Source organism: Muscardinus avellanarius (genome assembly GCF_963383645.1).
Source record: "Muscardinus avellanarius genome assembly, chromosome: X".
Taxonomy (NCBI): Eukaryota; Metazoa; Chordata; class Mammalia; order Rodentia; family Gliridae; genus Muscardinus; species Muscardinus avellanarius.
Window position 1 is genome coordinate 76370736 of NC_137792.1, and position 26902 is coordinate 76397637.

The 26902-nt window shown below is 37.0% G+C and overlaps 1 protein-coding gene across 3 annotated transcripts in view; it reads left to right on the forward strand.

Moving 5' to 3' along the window:
• Window positions 1-26902, forward strand: part of ENOX2 (ecto-NOX disulfide-thiol exchanger 2) — a gene marked incomplete at both ends in the record, with an annotated part of 204751 nt that overhangs the window by 143148 nt on the left and 34701 nt on the right. For all 3 annotated transcript variants that reach the window (XM_080719277.1, XM_080719275.1, XM_080719276.1), the window contains 4 exons: window positions 6302-6535; window positions 10199-10411; window positions 12144-12250; window positions 23707-23821. In XM_080719277.1, coding sequence (XP_080575403.1) covers window positions 6302-6535; window positions 10199-10411; window positions 12144-12250; window positions 23707-23821 — 669 coding nt within the window. The remainder of the gene's footprint in view (window positions 1-6301; window positions 6536-10198; window positions 10412-12143; window positions 12251-23706; window positions 23822-26902) is intronic.

Below are 26902 nucleotides of genomic sequence, written 5' to 3' on the forward strand. Positions count from 1 at the left end.
CTCCAGGACTTGGAAGGGAGAAATCTGAAATAATTTGACACGGACAACTGCCTTTCGTGCAATTGACAGGTTTATTTCCAAAGACCAAGATTTTTATATCCTTTACCCAGAAGTATTCTAGTAGAAGAGTGTAAACACCAAAGAACAATAGTGAAGCATTAAGTGTAGACAAGATAAAAGGAAGACCTGTGGCATCACAGGTTAAGATCAGTCTGGGACCTTGTGATTAAAGTCAGCCCCCTTGGCTTTTTGATTAAGATCAGATTTTTAGCCTCATAGGTGGGCCTTGGGGGGCAAAGTTCGGAAAGGCAGGAGTCACACCCAGAGTCTTTTGGAGAATTCAACCTTTAGAATCTCCTTTAACCCTTTTGGAGCCTTCCGTTCCTCTGGGCTCTAGCAAGCTGGACAGGGACAAAGTTGGGGTTCCCAGCTTTAGGGTAACAATCATGCATGTAGTTGGCATGGGGGAATCCGATGGGTCCGTGTCGTGTGCGTCTATGATGATCCAAAGGACTGCAATGGATGTCTGTCCGGTTCTGTCTGTAACACCATCTGATGTCTGAAAGCTTCAGTCCTATGAGACAACACTCACAATACATTTAGCAGACAGGGCCAAAAAGTATCATGACACAGGCGAGTTGATTCCTATAACTGTTTTCTGATAAATAACCTTGAAGCCAGTTTTTTGTTGCAGACTTTGGGGTCTCTAGATTTGTTACAAATACTTCTCTAGTTCTTACTATCCTGCTGCTGAGTCACAAATGGTAGGCTTTTGTTAGGCCAAAGCCAGGGAAGGGGTTTCTTTACATTTCTAAAGAAGAGGAAGAAGGCCAGAGCAGGAAAGGGATTCCTTTACATTTCTAAAAGAGAGGCAACTGACCTAAGGGAAATCTAAAGAACTCCCAGATCCCAGGGAAATGATTTCACACCTCTTGGGGGATGAAACAAAAGGTAGAAGCCTGTGTTTGGAGGCAGGGCAAATATGCATGGAGACAGGGCCAGAGATAAAATCACTGCAGCCCCTTCCCTGCCCAAATGTTTACACAGCACTATGTTGCATCTTTGAGATTACCAAAGCAATTTTCCAGTACCAGCACATTAATATTATAGCTTGGAGCAAGGCAGGGGAAATCTGAGGACTCGGGCATATATTACCAGAAAATTTATCCCAAAGTTCTGATTCTGGAACTCGTCTTACATCACTGGAGCCATAAGTATGAAAAGTAAAAGAATAATTACCAAAAGAACAATAGCTTATAAAAGAACATCTAAACGCATGGAGTAGTTTGACCAATGGCCACGCCCCCCTCAGGGCTCTACCTCCTTGAGGTTTTTACGCCACGTCATGTGAGCAGGGTCACGCACACAGACTCCAAGGGAGGCAGGCCATGGCAGGAAAGGAAGCTTTCTCTGGAATTTGAATAGATACCTGAACAATGTGAAATAATGTTGCCTGCCATATAAACATCTCAGAGAGGAGCATTCCAAAAGAAGGAAGAGCCAACCAAAGGCTCTGAGATGGAAATGGATGAAGAATGTTCAAGAAGAGGATAGAAGATTAGCATGGACCTTATAAACTATGATAGTGAGTTTTATTCTAGAGGCACTGGAAATTTTTAAGGAATACAGTGGCATGAATATATATATATATATATTATATATATATATATATATATATATATATATATATATACCTATGTATGTATATTGGTGGTACTGGGGTTCCTGGAAGCCCTTCTACCTCTGGGCTACACTCCCAAACCTATTTTATACTTTTTTTATTTTTAGAAACAGGATTTCTTAAGCCAGCGTGGCTGGCTTCGAACCTACACGATCCTCCTGTCTCTGCCTCCCAAGCGTGGGGATTACCACACCTGGCAAACTGATTTATATTTTATAAATATTGTTCTGAGTAGAAAATGGAGTAAGGGGGTTGGGAAATGGTAGTGATTTGGAGATAATTTAACTATCATCAGTTTAATACAGAAGTACAGTACAGTTGGAGTGGAACTGGTAAGAAGTACTTTGTGTAAAAACTCCTGTTCATAATTAAAGTTTGGATTTGGAGCAACTGAGGCACAAAGTTGTAATTGGAATGACTTCTGATAAGTATCATAAAGTAAAGTCCCTTATCTTTTGGTTTGATTTGAAGATACAGTTACATGATTGATCTTTTACTCCTAACTGGGGGTGTCAAGAAAGGTAGTATTTGTACCAAATCTTTGGTAAAGAGAAAGCATTTGTTATTTTGGCAAGCCTTCAGGAAAGAGTGAGCCATATTGCCAATATAAAGTAAGCATGAGAGAAAGGGGGAAGACATTAATTGTTAGCACATCTTGAAAGGCTTAGCAGTTGGGTCTTTATTCCTCAGGTAATGGTAAATAGTTGAAGAAATTTTTGCAAAAGGAAGACATTGTTTCAGAAAGGTTAATATGATACCTCTTTGTTATAATGGATTAAAGAAGATGAGACCAGTTAGAATCAAAGAGAATGTAGCAGGTATTAGAAAAGTAGGCTAGTAACATGGGGAAGGAGAGAAGGAGGTAGTTGTAGAATTTTTAATACAGTTGCTAAGTGCTATTGAATCTAACTACTGAATATTAGAAGTTCACAACAAGAAAAGCATTTACACAGTAAACTATTTTAATAAGAATATAAAGGTCTCAAAAAGGCAACATATTCCTCAGGAGGCACCTGTCTAAACATCACTGTAATCAGTTTCCTGTTGACAACCACCTCCTAGAAACACTCTCATGGCTGCCAGTGAAAAGGGAATAATAATTAGTGTGATGAAAATAACTAAATTTTGCATTTTCCATTTGAACCTGCTCCCCAGTCACAAGTTGTATAAATCTGAAAGGGATGGATGGTATCTCACATTATGAAAGGACGTAGTTAAAACAAACAAAACTCCTTTGGAAAAGGGGATAGAATATGTAGAAAGAATCCTTCTTATTGGAGTTGTAGTGCTTTTCAAAGTTGGCCCCGTGCGGAGTGCACCCACGTTAGAGCATCATACCATCTTAGTGTGGTTTACATAGAGCTTTCATTCATCCTATCTTTTGATCCTTTCATAATCCTGGGTGAATTGGCAAGGTGATCATTTGCAGCCCCATTTTTCTGTTGGCTCAGATAATCAAAGAAGATTAATGGATGTCCACATACATTTGCAAACTGCAAAGGATCCTAGAAAAGTTTGCTTATGGAATGTGTTTATTCTTCCTCTTTCTCAAAGGAATGTATGGTAGTTTCAGTGTTACTTGTCATTATTCTTTATAACAGCTATGTGTGAGTATAATAATTGACATACAATGACCTTCACACAATTCAAAAATATAATTATATAATATTTGATATATGCATCAATTAAAGTAATAAATATACCTGCCAACTTCCAAAGCTTCTTTTATGCCCCTTTTATAATCCTTTCCTCTTCTCCCTCCCCACTTCCTTCTCAGGCAACCACTTAAATCTGTTCTCCATCAGATTAGTATGTATTTCTAGAACTTCACATAAATGGAATCATACATATGCATACTCTTCATTTATATTGATCCAGAATTCCATTTGGTGTCATTTTCTCTATGCTTGAATTTCTTCTAACATTTTTTATATTGCAGGTTTGCTCCTGATAAACTCTTGCAGCATTTGTATGTTTCAAAAATAATTTATTTCACCTTTTTTTGAAATATATTGTTTCTGGATACAGATTTCTAGGTTAACAGGGTTTTCCCCCTCTCTAAGATGTTCCACTAGCTTCTTGGCTGCATTGTTTTCAACAATAAAAATGATGTCTTTATCTTTGTTTCTCTGTACACAGTATGTCTTTTACCTGTTGTTGCTTTTACAATATCCTCTCTATTGGTGGTGTTTAGCAATTCAGTGATTTTGTACCTTGGTATAATTTCATTCATGTTCCTTGTGCTTCAACATCTTGTGCTTGGATCCACTGAATATCATCGATCTATGAGTTTTCATCAACTTTGGAAACTTTTCTCCCTTTATTTTTTAGACAATTTTTATGTCCCTTATATCTCTCCTCACTTTCAGGAATGCAGTTAAACATATATTAGGCCTCTAACTGTTGTCTTTCAACTCAGTGATATTCAGTTCATTTTTTCACAATCATTTTTCTCTCTGTATTTTGTTTTGGATAGCTTCAATTGCTGTGTGTCCAAGGTCATTATTGTTTTTTCTTTTGCAATATCTAATTTGCCAATAGTCCTATTCGGTGATTTTTTTAAACTTAGACATTTTAGTCTAAGCCCCTAGAAATTTAGTTCTTTTTCATATCTTTGTGTTTCTATTTAATATGTCAAATCTTTTTTCTAGCTGTTTGAGCACATGAAAACCAACTTTGACAGTTGTTATATTTTTATCCATCAATTATATTATCATGTCTGAGTCTCTTTTAATTGACTGACTTTTATTCTTAATTATTGATCATGTTTTCCTTATTTGCATATCAGGTAATATTTGATTAGATACTGGACATTGTGAATTTTGTCTTATCTTGCAAGCAAGATTTTATTCCTATAAATATTCTTGAGCTTTGTTCTGAGATAAAGTTAATTAACTTGGGAAACTTACAAACTAAGTCTTGCTTTTTAAGCATTATTCAGTTAGACCAATGCAATTTAGGCTAGAACAAATTTTTCTCCAATGTTGAAGCAAAACACTCCTGATTATCAAAGACTCTGTGAAGTATAATTTTTCTGCTCTGGCTTGTGGGAAAAAGAGCTATCCTCAGCCCTGTGTTAGCTCCAGATACTGTTACCTCTAATATTTGGGTGGTTTCTACTTATAAAAGATATCAGCACTTAACTAATTGTGGAGGGCCCTCTACAGATCTATGTAGTATTTTGTGCAGATTCTTTCCTTCTGGTACTCTTCCTTATGAATTCTATTTGCCATAGTCTTCCTGGATACCCAGTTCAATTTATTCACCATGGGAATAATACAGTACTTCTCCTGGTACTCAGGCCTAGAAACCCTCCACAGACAATGGACTAGAGAAATCATAGGGCTCACATCACTTGGTTCTTGTCTCTCAATGATCACTATCTTCACTGTATCATGTGCAATGTCTTAAAAACTGTTCTTTCATGTATTTTTTCCATTTTTAGTTCTTTAAAAGAGAATTGTAAATCTAACTTCTGTTTCTTCAACTTTACCAGAAGTGAAAATCTATGTTGGGCATTATTCTTTAGAATTGAGAATAGCACAATAAATTTGGTATCTATCATACTGGTTCAAGTTCTAGCTCAGCTGTTTGCTGGTTGTTTGGACGATGGCAGGCTATTTGACCTCTCTAACATCACTAATGTTCAGTTTTCTTTTTGGAAAAAGTTTAAGTAGCTTCTGCTAAGAATGAAATGACATAAATGAAATAAATATCAATATAAGTAACTGCCTAAGCTCCTAAAACTTAGAGTACTGTATTTTTTCCACTTTTTGTTAAGGCGCACAAAAAGTGAAGGTAGGGAGTTGAATTCCAGTTTTTTGAATCCCAGTCCTTTCCCACTATTGCAGTAACACCAAAATCAAACTTTTTTGGTGCTGGGGATTGAGTCCAGGGGCATTCACCTCTGAGACCTATTTATTTTTTATTTTGAAACATGATCTCATTAAGTTATTGAAAGTCTCCTGAAATTTCTGAGACTTTTTTCAAACCTGTGATCATCCTGTCTCATCCTCCCAAGTACTGGGATTGCAGGTGTGTGCCACTGTGCCTGGAACCAGACTTTTTAAGTATTTTAAATTGTGTGTTACTTAAGTTATATATTCTTCCCATCATACATAATATTTCTCCCAGAATAAAAATGGCTCCAAGTTGCCAAGTGCATCTAGGAAGCAATTTAGAAACTGAAATGCCAAGTTGATAAACTTAAGTTTTACCAAAATTCTGTGTGATGGTATGACTGACACTCTTGATGTTTTCCAAAGATACCATACTTTAGGGCCACCATTTCTATTATTCCCAACACTTGGTACCATATAAGACTCATTGTGGATGTTGTTACCTGCAGAGCAACCTTCATCCAGAAGTAAGGTAGCAGATGAAGGAACTCAACTCCTAAATTCAAGACCAACCAAACTCATAGAATAGTAAACTGTTACTTGAGGTGAGATTATATTCTGACTTTTGATGATGTACCTAGCTAGCATGGGGAGAGAATTTCAGGTTATATGGTCACTTGGAAGTATTATATAACCACATCTAAAACAGTGAGCTTGGAAAAATACTTAAAACTCTTTCCTCATTAGGCTGCTGTTCTCCCCTTCTTTCCTTCAAACTTAGGTTACCGAATTCGCCTGGGCTCTAGCACTGACAAAAAGGACACTGGCCGGCTCCATGTTGATTTTGCACAGGCTCGAGATGACCTATATGAGTGGGAGTGTAAGCAGCGAATGCTAGCAAGAGAAGAGCGCCACCGCAGACGGATGGAAGAAGAAAGACTACGTCCCCCATCCCCACCCCCAGTGGTCCACTATTCAGATCATGAATGCAGCATTGTTGCTGAAAAACTAAAAGGTATAGAAAGCATTCGAGTTTCATAATTAATAGAACTTCTTTTTAAGTAAATTTAACAAATATCATTGGGTTGTTGGCAGCTACCCTTTGAATTTCCCACTAAATAATAGATACCTAGTAACTCAAGATCCAGGGAATTCACCCATGCATCCTGTATCTCTGCTTCTTCACTGTCTCAAAGGGCAGCTTTTTCCTCTCTAGACATCAGATGACTAAGAAGAAATTGGCTTTTCCACATTAGAGGATTTTAGGTATCATCACTTGGAATATATATATATATATATATATATATCCTCTTTTATAATGAATACAAATTAGGTTTGAATTATAATCAAATGAGTGAATCAGCATGATAGAAGTGGATGCACCCCTGAAAAACCCTGGTAAAAAATATAAACTTAACACTAAAAGAACAAATAACCCAAACCAAAAAAAAAAAAAATGGGCAACTGAATGTAATATTCACTTCATAAAAGAAGAGATTCATTGTAATCCTAGCATTTGGGAGGCTGAGACAAGAGGATTGCAGTTCGTGGTCAGACTCAGCTACTTAGGCCCTTTGCAACTCAATGAGACCCTGTTTCAAAATAAAGAATAAAATATAGGGCTGGGGGTGTGGTTCATAGGTAGAATGCCCTTGGGTTCCATCCCCACTACTGCAAAAAAAAATTGTTTTAATTTTAAAAAGAAGAGTTACAAATGACCAACACATACATGAAAATAATGTTCAACATCATTAGCAACCACAGAGATGCAAATCAAAACTACACTGAAATTCCATCTAACACCAATCAGAATGGCAATCATTAAGAAGTCAAAACAATAAATGTTGGTGAAGATGTGGAGAAATTGTAACTCATCTGTGCTGTTGATGAAATTGCAAATTAGTTCCACCTCTATGGAGATTAGTGTTGTTTCCTCAAAAGACTAAAGATGGGTTCTATGCCACTCCTTGATGTCTTTCCAAAAGAATTAAAGTCAGAATACTATATTGATACATGCATGTCCATGTTTATAGTAATATAATTCACAGTAGTCAAACTATGGAACCAGCCTAGGTCTCCATCAACAAATGAATGGATAAAAAATGTGATAAATATGCACAAGGGAATTTTACTCAGCCATTAAGAGGAACAAAATTATGTCATTTGCAGAAAAAGGGTAGTACTAGACAATATTATGCTAAGTGAGATTACTCAGTCACAGAAAGTCAAGTGTCATAAATGCTTTCTCTCATATATGAAAGCTAGACAGAAAATAGGCCTTTAGATAAATGAGGAGAGAGGCCAGCAGAATAATGGAAGAAGATTGGGGAAGGGGATGGAGAAGGAAAAGAGGAGAGCTGATGAAGGAAACAGTTCAAATAGTGTTATGTCCATATATGAAGGTATCACTACCAATCTCAGTAATATGTGTGAGACGGGGTAAATATCAGGTTGAGATCTGAAGGGAAATACAATAAATGTTAAATGCATATATGTCTATATCACTTTGAATCTCACTATAATGTATAAGTATAATGCACCAATAAATATATATTTTTAAAATCCCCATTTTAGAGATGAGAAAATGAAGGCTCTAAAAGTAGTCAGTGTACATTCTTCTTAAATTGCTCACAGACTTAGCCGCCACTGACTAAAAAAAGACCTTTAAAATCACCTTAAAAGGCTAGTTTATTTTCACCCAGAGACTATGGAGACTTCTAGACATAGCTATGTCAGACCACTTTTCCTTTAGTTTTTATGCCTGTTACTTTTGTTTGATTCTCAGAGCCATTTTGCTAATTTAACATTAATCACCCTATCTGGTCTCTTGTCTTGTAGCTCAAATTCAGTCTCTCATTTTTTCTGATTATAATTGACTTTACTCAGAATGAATGAGTCCTGGTGTCCCATTAATCTTATCAATGATATCAACTCAGCCCTAATGGCATGGATTTGCCCTGCTTGTGTTCTAAGCTTAGCAAAATCCTGCTAATTCCACGCTCCAAAAAAGTCTCACCCACCAAACTTATTTACATCACATAACCTAAGGGATTTATACATTTGAGAAATCAAAGAACTCTCTTTGGATCGATTTCAACTTCTTGCAAGGGAAAAGCAGAAAATGGATCATAGGAAGAACTCTAGACTAAGAAGGAGAAACCATAGATGAGCAAATAATGTGAACTAACTGAGTGTGATGGAAAGGGGGAAGAGGGAAATACCCTAATGTAGATTGACAAACATACAAAAGTCAATCACTAGGACAAACATGAGAAGGAGGAAGTGGAGAGGGAATGGGATGGGAAATGGGGAAGGGCTAAATGAATGATGTGTGCATTTATGCCTCTACTATCTTGTACCTCATTAAGATGTATGACTACAATGCACCAATAAGAAAAGAAAAACAGAAAACATAGAGTCTAGAATAGAGACACAGAAATAATTATATATTTTGAAAAGCTAAAAAGGCTGAAACCTGGTTCAAGGTTTGCCTATTCACAGATATCACACAAATAAATTTAAGTGAAAACAAACAAAAAATTAATTCAAGAGAAGCAAAAACTGAGCATCAACATCAAGGCTACATCTAAGTAATGGAATTGAAAGCTGCTATAAAGGGAAAGTTCATATCCATTTGTCTATACTTAAAAGAAAAGCATCAAGAGACAAGAAGAGCTGAAATTTCAGGGAGAGATATTTGCACTTGACATAAGAGTTTCTGGTCAAAGAGGTATGTGAAGCCCTAGATTGGGTCTTCAATGGGACTCTACATCTCAGAAGTCCAGAAGAACAGAATGCATAAGTGGCTTTTAGGGAGCTGAACCAGAAGCTTTCAAAGAGCTGTGCTCATATCTTATAATCAAAGAGTAATTCCTAACTAGTTGCAGACTTCTACTCAGAGGGTTCCTCAGGAAAGAGCAAAAGGATGTGAAGAAATACAGAAATAAAATGAACTACATCAAATTAGAGCATGACTAGGACTGAGTGAATAGCCCAGGACTGAAGAATGCATACAGTAATGATGTTGTAAAAGGTCAAGGATGTGTTTATATCTAAAGAATTACCCACTTAACTCTTTCCTGTCTTCTAATACTATAATTCATGGCTCCAAGGTAAAGTTCATCAAATTCAGGTTAAACTCCAGACTCGAGCTTGTTTTTTTAAAACACAAGATTTTAGAATTATGAAGTTGCCTTGCTAATTCACAACTTCTCTCTCTCTCTCTCTCTCTCTCTCTCTCTCTCTCTCTCTCTCTCTCCCCCTCTCTCTCTATGTCACACACACACACACACACACACACACACACTCAGAAAGGTTAGGAAATTTGCAATGCATGAAACCTAGATAAGTGCTGAAAAGGTTTTAGTTTTGGGTTGTTTTGCTTTGTTTGTTTTGTTTTGCACTCTACCACTGAGCTGTATCCCCAGCCCAGAAAAGTTAAGAAAAAAGAAACAATTTTCTTTTCTATATTCTTCATAAACTATAGGTAATCTGGCTATATTTGGAGACTTTTTTTTTCTTTCTGCCCACCTTCTGCTTGGGTGTGTGCATGTGCCCTTGGCTATTCATTTAACTACAAATATCAAGAAGCCACAGTGACCTCTTTGCCAGCATGAGGAGAAAATAGAGATTTGGTTACCTTTGATGGGTTTAGAAAAAAAAAAAACTTCTATTTCAGATGATTCCAAATTCTCAGAAGCCGTGCAGACCTTGCTCACCTGGATAGAGCGAGGAGAAGTGAACCGTCGCAGTGCCAACAACTTTTACTCCATGATTCAATCAGCCAACAGCCATGTCCGCCGCCTGGTGAATGAGAAGGCTACCCATGAGAAGGACATGGAAGAAGCAAAGGAGAAGTTCAAGCTGGCTCTTTCTGGAATTCTCATTCAGTGTGAGTAGAAGTCAGAGTTATTCTAGAAGGGGGCGAGGGTGCTTCACTTGCTCCACACAGCAGCCCAGGCCTACAAATTGTCAGGGGCATCACCTCCTTCCTCACTGCCTGTGCTCTACTTGTATCACTACATGTCTCCAGTTTCAGAGGCCACATGTGAACACCTCCTATTTTCATTAAACCCAGGAGCATTCTACCTCCAAGCTACATCCCCAGTTCTATTTTATTTTTTATTTGGAAATAGGGTCTTGCTAAGGTGTTAAGAACCTTGCTTAGTTGCTGAGGCTGGCTTTGAGCCTGTCATTCTCCTATCTCACCCTCCCAAGTACTAGGATTATAGGCATGTGCCACCAAACCTGTGTAGTATCATCATTTATTATGCTCTTTAGTAACTCTTAGTGATAAATATAATTAAATTTCCCACAATGATTGCATTAAAATTGCCAATTCAACATTTATATTAATTTCATTTCTTCTACTACCTTTGCTGGGTATGAAAGACATTGTGACAGGGTGGGAGAAGTCATTGAAATGGCCATTTTAAAAGCGTAACACTTCAAACCTATACAGTTTCTCTTAAATGAGATAAATAAGATAAATTCTCAAGCAAATTTTGTTCACCATATTACAAAATTTTAGACTCTGATCTTTTCAGTTACGAAATACATTCACCTTAAAAATACATTCACAGTTTTGTGAATTCAGTGTTAAACAAATGGACCACTCTTTCTACAGTTTAATTGTACTCCCTTGCCCATACATAATTGGGATTAAGGAGGAGTTGTTCCATTTTCTACTTGTATTTTGGAAGTATATATAGACATAAAACATGGGATATAAAAGCACATGTCTTTAGGGTTTCAGAATAAGTATAAAAAGAGAGACTCAGCATAATGAGAATAAAATCCCTACATCATTAGAAGACACAATACAAGCCAGACTATGAAAAAAAATTACACCTCTGGATTTTCTTACTGTGAGCACTGAACTTGGTAAGGGCTCTTGTCCCACTTTTCTTTTCCCAAAACAGTCATATCTTAGTTTCCCCTCTCTTGAACTGTTTAGGATTAAGCTGCAGAAGATTTGTACACATTTTCCCATTTAAAATTTAAAGAGACCCTGAAAAATATTCTCTGAGACTGCACTTACACAGTATTCTTCCATAAAACTTCTATTTCTTAATTTAAAAGGCCTATTTACACAGACTTTAAATCAGTCCATCTTAGATTTTTATTTGATGCTTCTGGCTAAACATATTTCAGAATAGCGAAAGAACAAACTCTATTGAGACAAAGCATCTCAGCTGATTTCAGAGGAGTAGTTAATTAAAGAAGCCAATGGCAGAAGTTGTTCATCCAGTTTGTTTCTGTGGTATACAGGGTCTGTAGTTCTAAACTAAACACAAGTACTAAGCTAAAGCACATTTACTACAACTCTTGCCTCTCCTGCCTGGATGAATAAACACTGTCTGTGTCATGATTTTAGCCACCATTTACCCAAAACCTGGGTCTCTTTTTCTTCTTTTTGTATGTTGATATCTCTTCGAATTTCCTTTAAAATTATAGTACCCCAACAGATATAGCCTTTCCCAAATACAACCACAGCCTGGTATGGTGTTATAACAGGAAGAAACAACAAGCCTGATATTTCTCTTTTGTCTTATTTCTCTTCTCTCTTTTGCCATCCCTGGATGATACTTGGGCCTGATTCAACTGCTGATTTGATGCTGCAGTTGAACAGATAGTAGCTGTCTACCATTCCGCCTCCAAACAGAAGGCATGGGACCACTTCACAAAAGCCCAGCGTAAAAATATCAGTGTTTGGTGCAAACAAGCCGAGGTTGGTAACTTTTTACTCTGGTAGCTCCTCAAGAGGATAGTTTCTTTAACAAGTTATCGATTTAGAGTTTAGCCAGAATTAAATAGTGTCAAGATCCCCTGGTCACAAGTCCCTAATGAAACACTAAGATGTGTTCTATAGCCTGTCACCTGCTGTCAAAAGGGTAATTATTCTGCACATGTTGTCTTGAATGCATTGGGCTGGATGGAAACCTTAGTAGTGAAAATGTAGCTGTAATTATAAATTTACTTCTCTAAGTTAGCTATTCTTGAACACAGCAACAATTACTGACCTGCTCATCCAGTCAGTGTTAGTAAGATTGGAGTATCTTAACAGTTGAGGCTCGAAGCTGTCTTGTGTTATGTGGGAACAACAAAAGTTCTGAGCTTCTTTTATGAAACCTCTTCAGCCATCTTTATAGATAGCAGATTTAAAGGTAGCTGAGAACACTGGTTTCAGGCTAAGGTTGATAGGAGTTTCTCTGCTTATGCTCAAGTCACATTTTTAGCATAACACTAGAGTATGTGTGATGTGATTAGGTTTCTATTCCGAATCTGAAGATAAGAACCAAGAAGGGAAGTTTGTTTTCATGGATCTGCCTTTGAAAATGATGTTACATATGACTCAAGTTCTTCTGTTCCTATGGGAGCTTCCAGCCTTGATATTTTCACCCTATATATATGCAGCAACTTCATTTTGTAGTTCTCTTGCCAGTATGGTAACACTTATTATAAAATCTTATTATAAGTGCAAGTTGTCATATTTCTTTTTCTTTCTTTTCTTTTCTTTTTGTTTTAGAAATTGAACCTAGGGATAGTCTACCTCTGAGCTATATCCTCAGACCTTTTTATGTATTATTATTATTTTTTTGAAACAGGGTCTTGTTGAGTTGCTGAGACTGGCTGCAAACCTGTGATTCTCCTGTCTCAGCCTCCCAAGTACTAGAATTACATGAATGCACACCATGCCCAGCTTAGGTTTTGTTTATTTTTTGTGGTACTGAGAATTGAACCCAGGAATATTTTACCTCTGATTTATGCTCCCAGCCCTATTTTATTTTTTATTTTGAAATAAGGTCTCACTAAGTTTCAGAGGTCCTCATTAAGTTTCTGAGCCTGGCCACGAACCTCCTGTTTCAGACACTCAAATACTGGGATTACAAGTGTGTTCCACCATACCCACTGATTATTGTATTTCTTAACATTTAAAAAGCATCCATAAGCTGGGCGTGGTGGCGCACGCTTGTAATCCTCACGCTTGGGGGGCTAAGACAGGAGGATCACACAGGTTCAAAGCCAGCCTCAGCTACTTTGTGAGGCTCTCAGCAACCTAGTGAGACCCTGTTTCCAAATAAAATATAAAAAATAGGTCTGAGAGTATAGCTCAGAGGTAGAAAGCCTCTGGGTTCTACCCCCAGTACCACCAAAAAAAAAAAGAAAAGCATCTGTAAGACATTTACTTTTAGTGTATGTATGGTGCTGAGGATGGAACCCAGAGCCTTGCTCATGCTTGTGTTATGTGGGAACAACAAAAGTTCTGAGATTCTTTTATGAAACCTCTTCAGCCATCTTTATAGATAGCAGATTTAAAGGTAGCTGAGGACTCTGATTTCAGGTTAAGGTTGATATGAATTTCTCTGCTTATGCTCAAGTCACATTTTTAGCATAACACTAGAGTGTGTGTGATGTGATTAGGTTTCTATTTCGAATCTGAAGGTAAGAACCAAGAACACTCTGCCACCGAGCCACATCCCCAGCCCCCAACATCTGCATTTATAAAGCAATTTTACATTGGTTATTTCACTTAAGTGAACTTCATATTAGACATGGTATAGTGGAAAGAGTATTGGACTTAGAGCCAAACATGAATTCAAATTGCAGCTCTGATGCATTTGTAGCTATGTGTCTTAAGTTATTGGGCCTTTCTCAGTCTCTATTTCTTCACTTGTAAGTTGGAGATAATAATGAAACACTCTTAGAATATTTAATGCACTAAGAAATGTGGAAACCATTTAAAAAGTGTAAATAGCATTATTTCAGTGTATTACTAATGACTGAGTAAGGGATAATGAGTAGGTATAGAATGCAGATTTTACATATGAGAAAGCTGAAATGCAGAAACGTTAAGTGAACTATACAGAACTATACAATAAACAAGTTAACTAGAAATCATTCTGCTCACTCTGAGCTCTGGTACACACTTCTTTGTAGTCTTGAGCAAGTCATTTAACCTATGTGAGCTTTTGTTTCCTACCTTTCAAAATGAAGATAACATTCTCTCCCCCATGTCCTTCACAAGAATATGAGAGCACCGAATCCTAACCACTAGACTACCAGGGAGCGACAACAAGAATATGAGATGGTTTGTGTGGGAACAATTTGAGAACCATGAAAAGCATTTAGGTGAAAATGAGCGAAACCCTTCATATACTTATAGTCTCTGATCCATCAGTTCTGGCAGAGCAAAGCAATCTGGGAATCATCAGAGAGAAACCCTTGAACATATCTGTCAAGTGAATTGGAGTCATAAAAATCTAATAGCACCTTTACTTGTTTTTTTTTTTTTTTTTTAAGAATTAGGAACACAAAATGAAACTGTTCTCATAGTGTAGAACAAAGGAACTGTAGAATTTCAAGTCTACTTCAGGTTGATGATCCTCAACAAACAAAATTCAACATTGAATTCAAAGGTTCATTGAGCACTTTCTTTATCTCAAGCATTATGACAAGTAACAGAGGATGAAATGGTCTTTTTTCTCAGGGAGCTAGAAGGAAAATAGAAGTGAGTAAGAGAATCAGTGAAGTTTTGAATACTAAATTTAAAACATCTAAACTGTTTAGTTCAGAAGTATAAAGGCTGAGAGAAAAATTCTCAGGGTCTTAGCAACTGTAGAAAAGTAGTAAAAGTTAAGTACTCCTTATCCAGAATGCTTGGAGCCTAAAGTGTTTCAAATTTTGAAGGTTGTTTTTGTTTCAGACTTTCAAAAATTCAAACTTACATAATGAGAGAGCTTGGGACCCAAGTCTAAATATATTCATAGCCTGAAGGTTAATTTATACAAAGTTAAGTATACCTGAGTTTTATATAAAATTAAGTATAGCTGTATTTTACTGCAATGTGTCACATGAGATCAGGTATGGAATTTTCTACCATTAGTATTATACCAGCCCTCAGAAAGTTTCAGATCTTGGAGCATTTTGGTTTTCAGATTTGGGGATTAAAGATGCTCAGCCCGTATTACATCTTCCCCTTTTCTTCAATGTACACACACACACATACACTTATTTCCCTCCTAGGGATTAGAAAATTTTTACATGCCCCATCCTTTAAGGAAAGTTCTAGCAGTGCAATGTTGCCTTTGTATAGGAGGAAGGGAGCCTCTGATTGTAGCACTGAATTCCTGAGGTCAAAACTCTTTTGTAAAGCACATTACAATAAAATATTCCCCATCAATATTATTTTCCAAGGCTCTATTGGTTATAAGAAGCTTACTGATGTGAAGGGTATATACATGAATTTAATGAGGTCCATAGTATAGATAGCTGTGGGACCCCACTACCCAATACTGTCATGGAGGTTTTTTTGGCAGAATGATGAGGATAAAGTACACAGCCAGCATGACTTGTCAAGAGCTACATGTTACATGCTCTGCCTTGAAGACCTTATAGAAACCAAAAAATGTTTCCTGTCTATTTTATTGGATAAAGATAAGGCCCATCTTGACTACTTTGATCTTTTTTTTTTGAGAGGGGAGGAGGAACTTGGGATGGAACCCGGGGCATTCTACCTTTTAGCTACAGTCCAAGTCCTATTTTATTTTTTATTTAGAAACAGGGTCTCACTAAGTTGCTGAGGCTGGCCTTAAAATACAATCCTCCTGTCTCAACCTCCAACAATTGGTATTAAAAGCATGTGCCACACCCATCTGACAACATGAATCTTTTGTGGGGGGGGGAGTACTGAGGATTGAACCCAGGGACATTCTGTCTCTGAGCTATACCCCTAGCCTTTATTACTTTTTGTTTTGGAAACAAGATCTCACTAGGTTGCTGAGAGTCTCCCTAAATTGCTGAGGCTTGCCTCCAACGTGCAAGACTTCTGTCTCAGCCTCCCAAGTACTGGGATTACAGGCATATGCCACCATGCCCAATTGACTACTTTAATCTTGATAAGTAAAATTACTTTGAGAGTAGGTCACAGTTCATGACCTTACTCTGGCTTTGCATTCTCTAAAACAAAATGATCTCTTATACTTTATATCAATGCCTGTTAAATCATGGTTTGATTGTTTCATTAATATTATTGTTTCGGGCTTTTTACCTCTATGAAATTTCACTTGATAGCAGGCTACTGTAAGGACTGAAAGGGATTATCCATGGGAAATAAAGAAACTGTCCTCTTAAATTATGGCTGCCTCTTAGTACCACACTGGAAATCCAAGCATCTCAAAAACTTAATCAACTAGATTGCCTTTTTCTTGACCTTGGCATCAAAGCTGCAATTCATAAGTCAGGTATTTCTTCTAGGTTGATTTTTTTGTGTGGTACTTGGGGTGGAACCTAGAGGCTTTCTACCTCTGGGCTACACTTCCAGACCTATTTTCTATTTTATTTGGAAACAGGGTCTCACTAAGTTGCTGAGAGCCTCACTAAATAGCTGAGGCTGGCTTCAAACCTGCGTGATCCTTCTGTCTCAGCCTCCCAAGTACGGGGATTACAAGCATGCACCATCACATCCAGCAAGGTTGATGTTTTTGACACAACCTTTTCTCTAGTTTTCTCTGGGAACAAGTCATCCAATAAAGTACCTGATTCTTATCTTCACGGTCATCCTTTTACCAGCAGCCAAAACTGTCTTACTATACTGAGAAGCTATGGAGTAAAAAGAAAAAGTTCTCACCTTGGGGAAACTATCCCTGACAGCATATGCCAGGCAGATTAGTTGATAATGCATCTATTCATACTTTACTGATTTATACACACATGGGGTTCCTGCTAATACAACTGAAAAAGGTAGTGAGAAGGCTGAAGTCCTACCCTTTACTGAAAGTTAGTGTCCCCCATGATTTTACTGGCACTTTTGTGTATTGTGGGAACTCTTTCTACAGAATCCTCTAAAACCTATGTTTCTGTCTCTTGTATATGCCTACTCTGTACATGGCATATAAATGGAATCATACAGTATGATGGTGGTGGATATTGGGAGAAGGAGGTGTGTTGGGAGGTGAAGATCAACTAAAAGGTATGGGGTTTATTTGTGGAGTTATGCAGGCATTTCAAAATTACACAACTCTAAATATAATACAACCCCAAACCACTGAATTATATGTTTTACATGGTTGAATTTTACAAGATATGATTTTGTGAGATCTATTAAATCTGTTACCTCCTCTTTAAAACAGATATAAAACATGTTTTTCTCTTAGGCAGTCCTATAGGAGTTCAACTTTGGATGGTACATAAAATTAAAGCTATAGCGCTGGACACTAAGGAGTTATCTCCTTGAGGCCTCCCTATTATGTGATTTTGAACCACTGGGCCAGAGAAAAAGGGGCTTGCTGGTATTCGTGAAAAATTAAATAATATGATTGATAAAATAACTTTCTCTGTATATTTGCAGGCCTACTATTTCAAACTCTGAAGAACTGTTTGCAGATAGATATTCAAGTCATCCACATATCCTTGTTTTAGGATTCATTTATGCTAACATTGGCAACCACCAAAAAAATGTACTAACCCAATTTGAATCAACCTAATTTGTCTTTTCATTTTATATCATACAATAGGCATTTATCAAGAACCTGTGCTTCTGCATTGCTTCATTATACTAAATGGTATCTCAGAATCTAATTGCTGCATATGTCTAGAATCTATCTCACTATCCTCTGTTCTTTTCCATGCCCTCATGAAACCTTCCCTGCCAATTTTCCTGTTAATATTTAAAATCCAGGTGAGTAGAAACTTGTTACATATTAAATGAGAAGTGTTAATTTTCTGTTAATCATGTTACTGTCATTAAACATGAATAAGATGAACTTAAGTCTCCATAATGTTTTGTAAAATTATAGTTAGATAATGTATAATGACTTATGATTTGCTTCCTTTATAATAAGTTGAAAGTTTCAGTTAGTACAAAAGTGATCCTTCTCATGAATTTCCCCGTCTTAGGTTAAAATTTTATTCTACACAGAAGTACTTTTTATTCTTCATTGTGTATCAGTATAACTTTCAAACTTGAGAAAAATTTATGGTAGAACAGGCTCAAAGTTATTATAATGCCATTTCAGAAGTCACTAATAGATTACAGTTGAAATGAAAGACAGTAAATATCTACTGTGGGCAGAAGAGTGGCATAAAAACTTTAGGAAAGCTATCTTCTCCTCATATAGTCTATCAGTAGTTTGACTCATTTACTTTCAGGTAGACACTTACAAATGTGAATTGCTGAAAAATGTTTTTGCATGTCATTGCCATTTTTTGAGTTCCAGCACTGAATCCACATATCAGGATGCTTAGTGGGGCACATCTGGGAGACAGCTCTTACCTTCACTAACTGTACACTAGTGACTCCCAATCCTCTCCCTGCCTGTACCAGTGTCCAAATTAAGTAGAATGCCTTTTTCAGGTACCTGCCTGCCACTTTAGAGCCCTCTACTCTGAAGGTATTTGTTAGGGTTTGCTTCCCAAAGTATAGATTTTCTGATTTACTCAGAGAATGCTGAAATTAGGTTTCTCAGCTCTGAAGTGCTTTACTGGTAAGGTTTTCAAGGAATTAAAATCTCATTTTTACTGGGGATACTGTCATTTACTAAGATGCTCCCTATAAACTTACTTTAGTATGGTACCCTCTAACTTCTGCTGTTCTCTTTGCTTTTATCCCATTTTTGTGACTTAGTATTGGATATTTATAAAAGAATATGCTATGAGTCCTCGGTTTTTTTTATAAATCTAATGGTCAGAGGACTCTGAGCTCTACTACTTTACCTAACTGAACAACTTAGAGCAACCTCCCTTTTAGTTTTTCTTACCCTTGTTTCATTATAAGCAAAGCAACTGGCAAATCTTATTTCTAAAGTAGTATGAAGCATTTAAGTAAAATTCACCCCTGAGTCTATTATATTTCTAGGGGGTTTTGAAGCTGTGGAAAACCTCTAGGTAAGCCATATCACATAGTATTGAACTTTTTTCTTTTTTTAATTATTTTTTTATTGATACAATGTATTCATACATCATAATGGGTAAAGAAAATACTTTTGTAGATATACATGCACACATCGCCCAGTTAGCCCCTACCCGATCCCCACCCCGTTCCCTCCCTATCCCTCCTTCCCATGCTTGGCTTAGTGGTTGACATCTAGTTTTATAGCAATTTATCCAATATTAACGATGATAATCTCACAAAACAGTTTCATTTGTCTGATACCAAGCTTTTGATGACTAAAAGGTAACAGTTCAATATTTCTTTTTGCTTTTTTCTTTCTTACCAGAGAATATTTTTTCTTTTCTTTTTTTTTTTAGGTGAAGCTATTATACATTTATTTATTTATTTTTCAGAAAAAATCTATCCTGGTATGGAATATGGACTCTAGATACCCAAAACAATCTCGAAGAAGAACACAGCTAGAAGATGTATATTTTCTGATTTCAAACCGTATAAAGCTACAATAATTGAAACAGTATAGTACTGTTCTAAAGGCAGATATATAAGCCATTGGAGTTAAATAAAAACCTAGAGATACATTCTTCCATATATTGTCAAGTTATTTTTGACAAGGTTTCCACGAACATTTGGTGGAGGAAATAATAATCTTTTAATTAAATATTGTTGAAAAATAATAATTACATGAAAAAGAATAAAATTGGACCCTTACCTAACACATATACAAATATTAACTCAAAATAGATAAAAGACCTAAATATAAATCTTAAGACTATAAACTTTTAGAAGAAAATCTGGGTCATAAAACCTCACAACACTGAAATTGGCAGTGATCTCTTGGATATGATTTCAATGGCACAGGCAACAAAAGAGTATACAAACTCCCTAAAAAATAAAAGCATATTGTATATCCAAAGACAATGTAAACAGTTAAAAGTTACTGATAGAATGGGATAAAATATTTCCAAATGCTATATCTGAAGGTATATTAATATTCCAACTAGAAATCCTAAAAATAGCAACAATAAAAGCAAACAATACAATTTAGAGATAGGTAAAAGACTAACATAAATAATGAATCTCCACAGATAACCAGTCTTAGTTGTCTGTTGGGTGGAAAATCTTGTTTCTCTGGTTCTGGTGTGTGTTACCTATTTCTTCTTTGTAGTTAATCTCTTTGAGTATTTTCTCTAGCGCTGGTTTTGAAGACATAAATTCCTTCAGTTTCTGTTTGTCATGGAAGCTTCTTATTTCTCCATCTAATTTGATAGAAAGTTTTGCTGGGTAGGAAAGTTTTGGCTGGAAGTTGTTTTCTTTCAGAGTTTGGAATATGTTACTCCAAGCCCTTCTGGCTCTCATGACTTGGTTTGGGAAGTCTGGAGTGATTCTAATTGGTTTGCCTCTGAATGTCACTTGGCCCTTTGTTTTTGTTGCCTTTAAGATTCTCTGCTTGGCTTCCACATTGGTCATTTTGACAATTATGTGGCATGGGGATCCTCTTCTCTGATCCTCTCTAACGGGGGTTCTATAAGTTTCCTGGACCTTTGTATCAACCTCTTGCTCTATGTTTGGAAAATTTTCTGCTATTATTTCCTTGAAGAGATTGTTGATCACTTTGGTTTCACCTTCTTTTCCCTCTTCTATTCCAATTATTCTTAGGTTAGCTCTCTTAAAATGGGCCCATATTTCTTCAATGTCAGATTCCTGCTGTCGGACCATGTGGGGGTGCCAGATTGGGCGTTCTCCTATGGTGTGATATCTCTGCCACCACCACTCCCCCACTGGGTCAAGTCCCTGGGAGTATAGTACTGGGATTTCTCCTCTAGGGGCCGCAATTTGACTCACTATTGAGTGCGCAGATGGACTTGGTGAATTCGCTGCTGCTGCCACCGGTAGCAATATGGTGCCACTGTCACGACCTCGGCCGTGAGGCTGGCGTATTTCTTTTCTGTTTTTGAACTCCACTCTGAGTCCCTGCAGGGTGCGCTGAACCCAGCCCCTGGGAGCTTTAGCTGATCTCTGTGCCAAGAAATCTGCCGAATCCCGCCCGGCTGTTCCGCAGCGGCTCACCTCGGCTCGCTGTCCGCCGCTCCTCTCTGGAGCTTGGTGGGCTTTTGAGTGTGTTGGCCTGGTGCCGTCCGGTGAACTCGCCGCTGCCGCCAGCAGTAAGGCGCTGCTGCCACGTTCTCAGGCGTGAGGCCGGCGTATCTCCTCTCTGGTTTCTGAACTCCGTTATGAGTTCCCTTCCTCTCTGGAGCCTGGTACTGCAAGGCAAAATGGCGCCCGCCGCTTCACGCCGCGGCTCCAGCTGCAGCACTGCGGTCTGGTTTGTATTGAACTTTTTTCTAAGAGAGGTTATTGTTTTTTGCCGAGCTGGAAGCATAAAGATGCTTTGTGGATGCTGAGCAACTGGAAGACATGTCTTAGCTCTTAGATCTTCCTGTCCTAGGATATTTCCCTAGAAGGAACATAATTTACTCTTCCAAGAAACACTAACTTTCCCAGGGTTATGTGATATACGTGTGAATTGAGAGTTTATCTCTGCTTATAAACTCCAACAGACTACATTTTTGTTAGGCATTTAAAAAGCCACAACTTTTCCTGATAAAATGAGTTGTGCGAAACTCAGATTTTCCAATGTCAAACTTTGTAATAATCACCTTTCTAAAACTATCAGCTCTGATGATAAATGAAACCCAGCCTCCTGAGATAGAATTAAATTACAGAAATTTATTGTTCTCTGTGCAATGATTTTGTATAAAACATAGTAAATGTCTCTTAGGACACAGCCCTTTAAAGTTCACTTTTCTCAAGCAAGTAATTATTTAATTCTATTTTAAATAAGGCCTCTTCACTACATGGAAGATGCTATATTAGCATCTGACTTTTTTTATTACTTAACTATCAGTGATGATACTGAATAACTAACTTTTAAAGAGTCTTTTATTTATTTTTAATGGAAAATTAACTTGAAATAGAAATTGTCACTTTTTCCTGTTAAGAGGAATTTTAAGAGGAAGAAATTAGTTGGGATAGTGACTAACTATAGCATTAATTATTAAATTTATTTGAAATATGTAAAACCCAAGCCAGGCTTGGTGGCGCATGCTTGTAATCCCAGCATTTGGGAAGCTGATACAGGAAGATTGCAGTTCGCAGCCAGCCTTAGCTACTTAGTGAGGCCCTTTGCAACTCAGTGATACCCTGTTTCAAAATAAAGAATAAAAAATAGGGCTGAGAATATAGCTCAGAGGTAGAATGCCCCTGGGTTCCATCCCCAGTACCAAAAAAAAAAAGAAAGAAATATGTAAAACTCCCATAAGTGGAAGCAGTTTTCACCAGACAGCTTTGGATACTTCCTGTATAACAACCCAGTAGGGCTTAACATAGCCAAGGAATTCTCAGTTCAGTGCTGAGGAACCTCTAGCAGATATCATGTAGCCATTAAAATATCACAAGCTTCTCCAACATGCAAATATCTCTTGCTTAAGTTTTGTAAAGTGACCTTTCCAATGTGATCTTGATCATTTCCAAAGTTTTTCATGACTTTCTAAAGATCTGCATTTATATTGGGCAGTATTTCCTTTTATCCTAAAATAAATTCTTCAGCATTTACTATAGTGCAAATCTCCTGGTAATTCTTGCATTTACTTTTGTCTGAAAATATATTTATCTCATCTTCATTTTTTATGGTACTGGGAATTGAACCCATGGGCATTCTACCTCTGAGCTACACCCCCAGCCCTATTTTTAATTTTATTTTGAAACAGGGTCTTAATAAGTTGTGGAGGGCCTCACTAAATAGCTGAGGCTGTCCTTGAACAACAGTCCTATCTCAACCTCCCAAGGACTGGGATTACAAGCAAACGCCACCATGCCTGGCTATCATCTTCATTCTTGAAATTTTCTCTGAATATAAAATTCTAAATGGATTTTTTTACTTATCTCTGAATAAATATGTTGTTCCACTGACTTCTGACTTTTTTAACTCTGAAAGAAATAAAAGAACTGAAATTGCTGTTCTTATCTATATAACATTATACTTTCCTCTAATGGCTCTTTTTTCTTAAGGTTTCTATTATTTGAGTATGATGTTCCTAGACGTACTTTTACACACATAGGTCCGCTTGAGTTTTACTGAGCTCTTGGAATAAATAGAATATGTCGATATATATTGGAATCTTTCATCAGATTAGAAAAATTATCAACTATTTATGTCTTTAAACATTTTTAGTTCTGCTCATTTCTGCAACATTTAAATGGCTCTTCCACCTTTAAAAAGTATATTTTAACCTTAGGAAATTCGCAACATTCATAATGATGAATTAATGGGCATCAGGAGAGAAGAAGAAATGGAAATGTCTGATGATGAAATAGAGGAGACAACAGAAACAAAAGAAACTGAGGAATCAGGTAAAAATAACCTTTCTTTGTTTTCTTTAACAAACATCTGTTTGCAGGGCCAATACTTTTAAAACTTTAAAACCAATTAAGATAGGGGAATTGACCCATCACTCGGGACATCAGTTAGAAATAATTAATGGGATCATTTAAGAAAACAGTGGCTGATCTGGGTCCTGTGGCACACACCTGTAATCCCAGTTCTTAGGAGGCTAAGACAGGAGGATCAGAAGTTCGAGACCAGCATCAGTAACTTAGTGAGGCCCTCTGCAATTTATTGAAACCCTATTTTAAAATAAACAATAAAATATGGCTGGGAGTATAACTCAGGGACAGAATGTCCCTGGGTTCAATTTCTAGTGCCACATAAAAAGTACACTGGCCAAGTATCAAAACTGTGACTATAGGACTTTGTGTGGTTTTCATTTACACCATCTTCCATTGAAGTACCTAGTTAAAAATTGCTTTCTCTTTTAAGAAACACTGGACACTTAGGTGACATTGTTCTATAATTGGTTTAGATTTATTTTTCTATATTATTTATTTATTTATTGTAGTTCTAAGGATTGAATCCAGGGTCATTCTACCACTAAGCTATACCCCCATCCCTTTTACCTTTTTTTTTTTTTTTTTTTTTTTTTGGTGGTACTGGGGTTCCTGGAAGCCCTTCTACCTCCGGGCTACACTCCCAGACCTATTTTATACTTTTTTATATTTGGAAACAGGGTATCTTAAGCCAGCACAGCTAGCTTCGAACCTGCGCGATCCTCCTGTCTCTGCCTCCCAAACACGGGGATTACAAGCGTGTGCCACCACACCCGGCTTTAACTTTATTTTAAAAGAAGGTGTGGAACTTGTGATCCTCCTGTCTCAGCCTCTCAAGTACTTGGATTATAGGTGTGTGTACCACCACACTCAGCTGGGTTTGAATTTATTAATAGCATTTTTTATAATAGAAACCATGAGAGAACACATATATAAATACTATCACTTATACCATATACTAAAATTAATAATAGATGGATATAAGATTTAATTTTTAACAAAATGCATATAGGAAAAAAAATTTGAGCTCGGCATGATGGCACATGCCTGTATTCCTAGTACTTGCTAGGTTAAAACAAAAGGATCACAGGTTAGAGGACATCCTCAGCAATTAGCGAGACTCTCAGCAATCTAGTGAGACCTTAGAATTTATACTATAGGAAGATACAGTGGAAAAGGCATTAGACCTAAAGTTAGAACGTCTGAGTTCTAATTCCACTTCTATTCTCCTTAACCTGGGAGGGACTTCTCCCCCACTAAGCTTTAGCTTCCACGTTGTAATCAATGCATTTTAAAGATCATCTAACAGATTTTGTGATGGTTAAATTAGTCCATCCATTCATCTAATAACTATTACATGCTGGGCATGGTGGCACATACTTGTAATCCCAGCATTTGGGAGGCTGAGACAGAAGTATCTTGGTTTGACAACAGCCTCAGCTACTTAGTGAGGCCCTTTGCAACTAATTCAGTGAGACCCTGTTTGAAAATAAAGAATAAAAAATAGAGCTGAGGGTGTAGCCTGGAGGTAGAATATCCCTTTGTTCAATTCCTAGTACTGCAAAAAATAAAAAAACTATTATATGCCAGGCACTAAATCTTGGATATATGATGGCATACTATCACTGGTATGTGTATGAGAGAGAGGAGGGGAAAATGATTGGTTGATTATAATTCAAATCTGAATTTCCTGGTTCCAGTACTTGTTAAGAGTGTGTGTGTGTGTGTGTGTGTGTGTGTGTGTGTGTGTGTGTGTGTATGTGTGTGTGTGTGTGTTTACTGGAGATTGAACCCGGGGGCATTCTACCTCTTACCTACATTCCCAGCCCTTTTCTTTTTGTTTTGAAACATGGTCTCACAAAGTTGTTGAGAGTGGAGCAATGGAGAGGTTCTAGGGAAGGGTAATCGAGAGTAGAGAGAATTAATGAAGGAAACACTTCTATTTTCACTACGTACATATGTAAAACTATCAATGCCAATCTCTATATCATGTATAGAGAAGGGGAGGGAAGAGAGAGGGAGCTGGGGAGAAGCTCTCCAGGTGTGATGTGCATGTATGTCCCTATCACTCTGAACTTCATTATGATGTGAAACTATAATGCAACAATCAAAGTATATAAAAATCAACTGGCTAATAGAAGAAAAGGATAACCCTTATAAAATAAAAATATAAGAGTATTTCCACCACAGAGTCTCACTAAGTTGTTAGGCTGACCTTGAATCTGCAATCTTCCTGTCTCGGCCTCCTAAACTAGAATTACAGGCATGCAACACCAAGCCTGATTCCAGTACTGGTATATTATAGCCAAGTTCTATCCTCACTTGAGTGGTCTTAGAATCTTCACTCAATGAACAGAAATTCATAAAGAAAGAAAACTACCAAGTCAAACTTTTTTTAACAGTCATTCATTAACTGTTACATTTTAATTTTCTCTCTTTTTTGCCATGTTAGATTCCTACACATACAAACTGTTACCTATATTAAATAAACCCTTTGTAACTAGTGGTTAGTTGGCATTTCCAGAAGAGTGAACTAATTACTGCAAAAATACTATAAATATTGCCAAAATAAACAAAACACCGTAATAATATTTGAGCTATTCAAATTACTTAAGAGTTTAGCTAGGATGATTTATAGCTGATTAATCTTTGATCTGTAGGATTGTCTCCACCTCAGTATCTACAATATTGTATGCAGTTTATCCAGTGTTACCATGAAATAAATGCATCCATAATTTTAAGCATCCACTGGATAAATTACAGTTTGCATAGTTTTTGGAAGAGGAGAGGGGTGTGTGGAAAATTCAGTTTGAATGCACTTAACTAAGGTTATATAATTGCATTTTGCTTCTGTGTCTCTTTTGAGTTAAAAGCTGTATTGGATACTGCACAGAATCTTATTCGTTTAGAGACTGGAAACTCTCTGACAGATCATCTTATAGCTATTTCCTTTCCTATTCCACATATGAAGATGCTGTTTTTTCAAATAAAGCTATCTACAATAGACTTAATAGAGCTTAACAAATAGCTTTTCTCCCAAAAGATTTC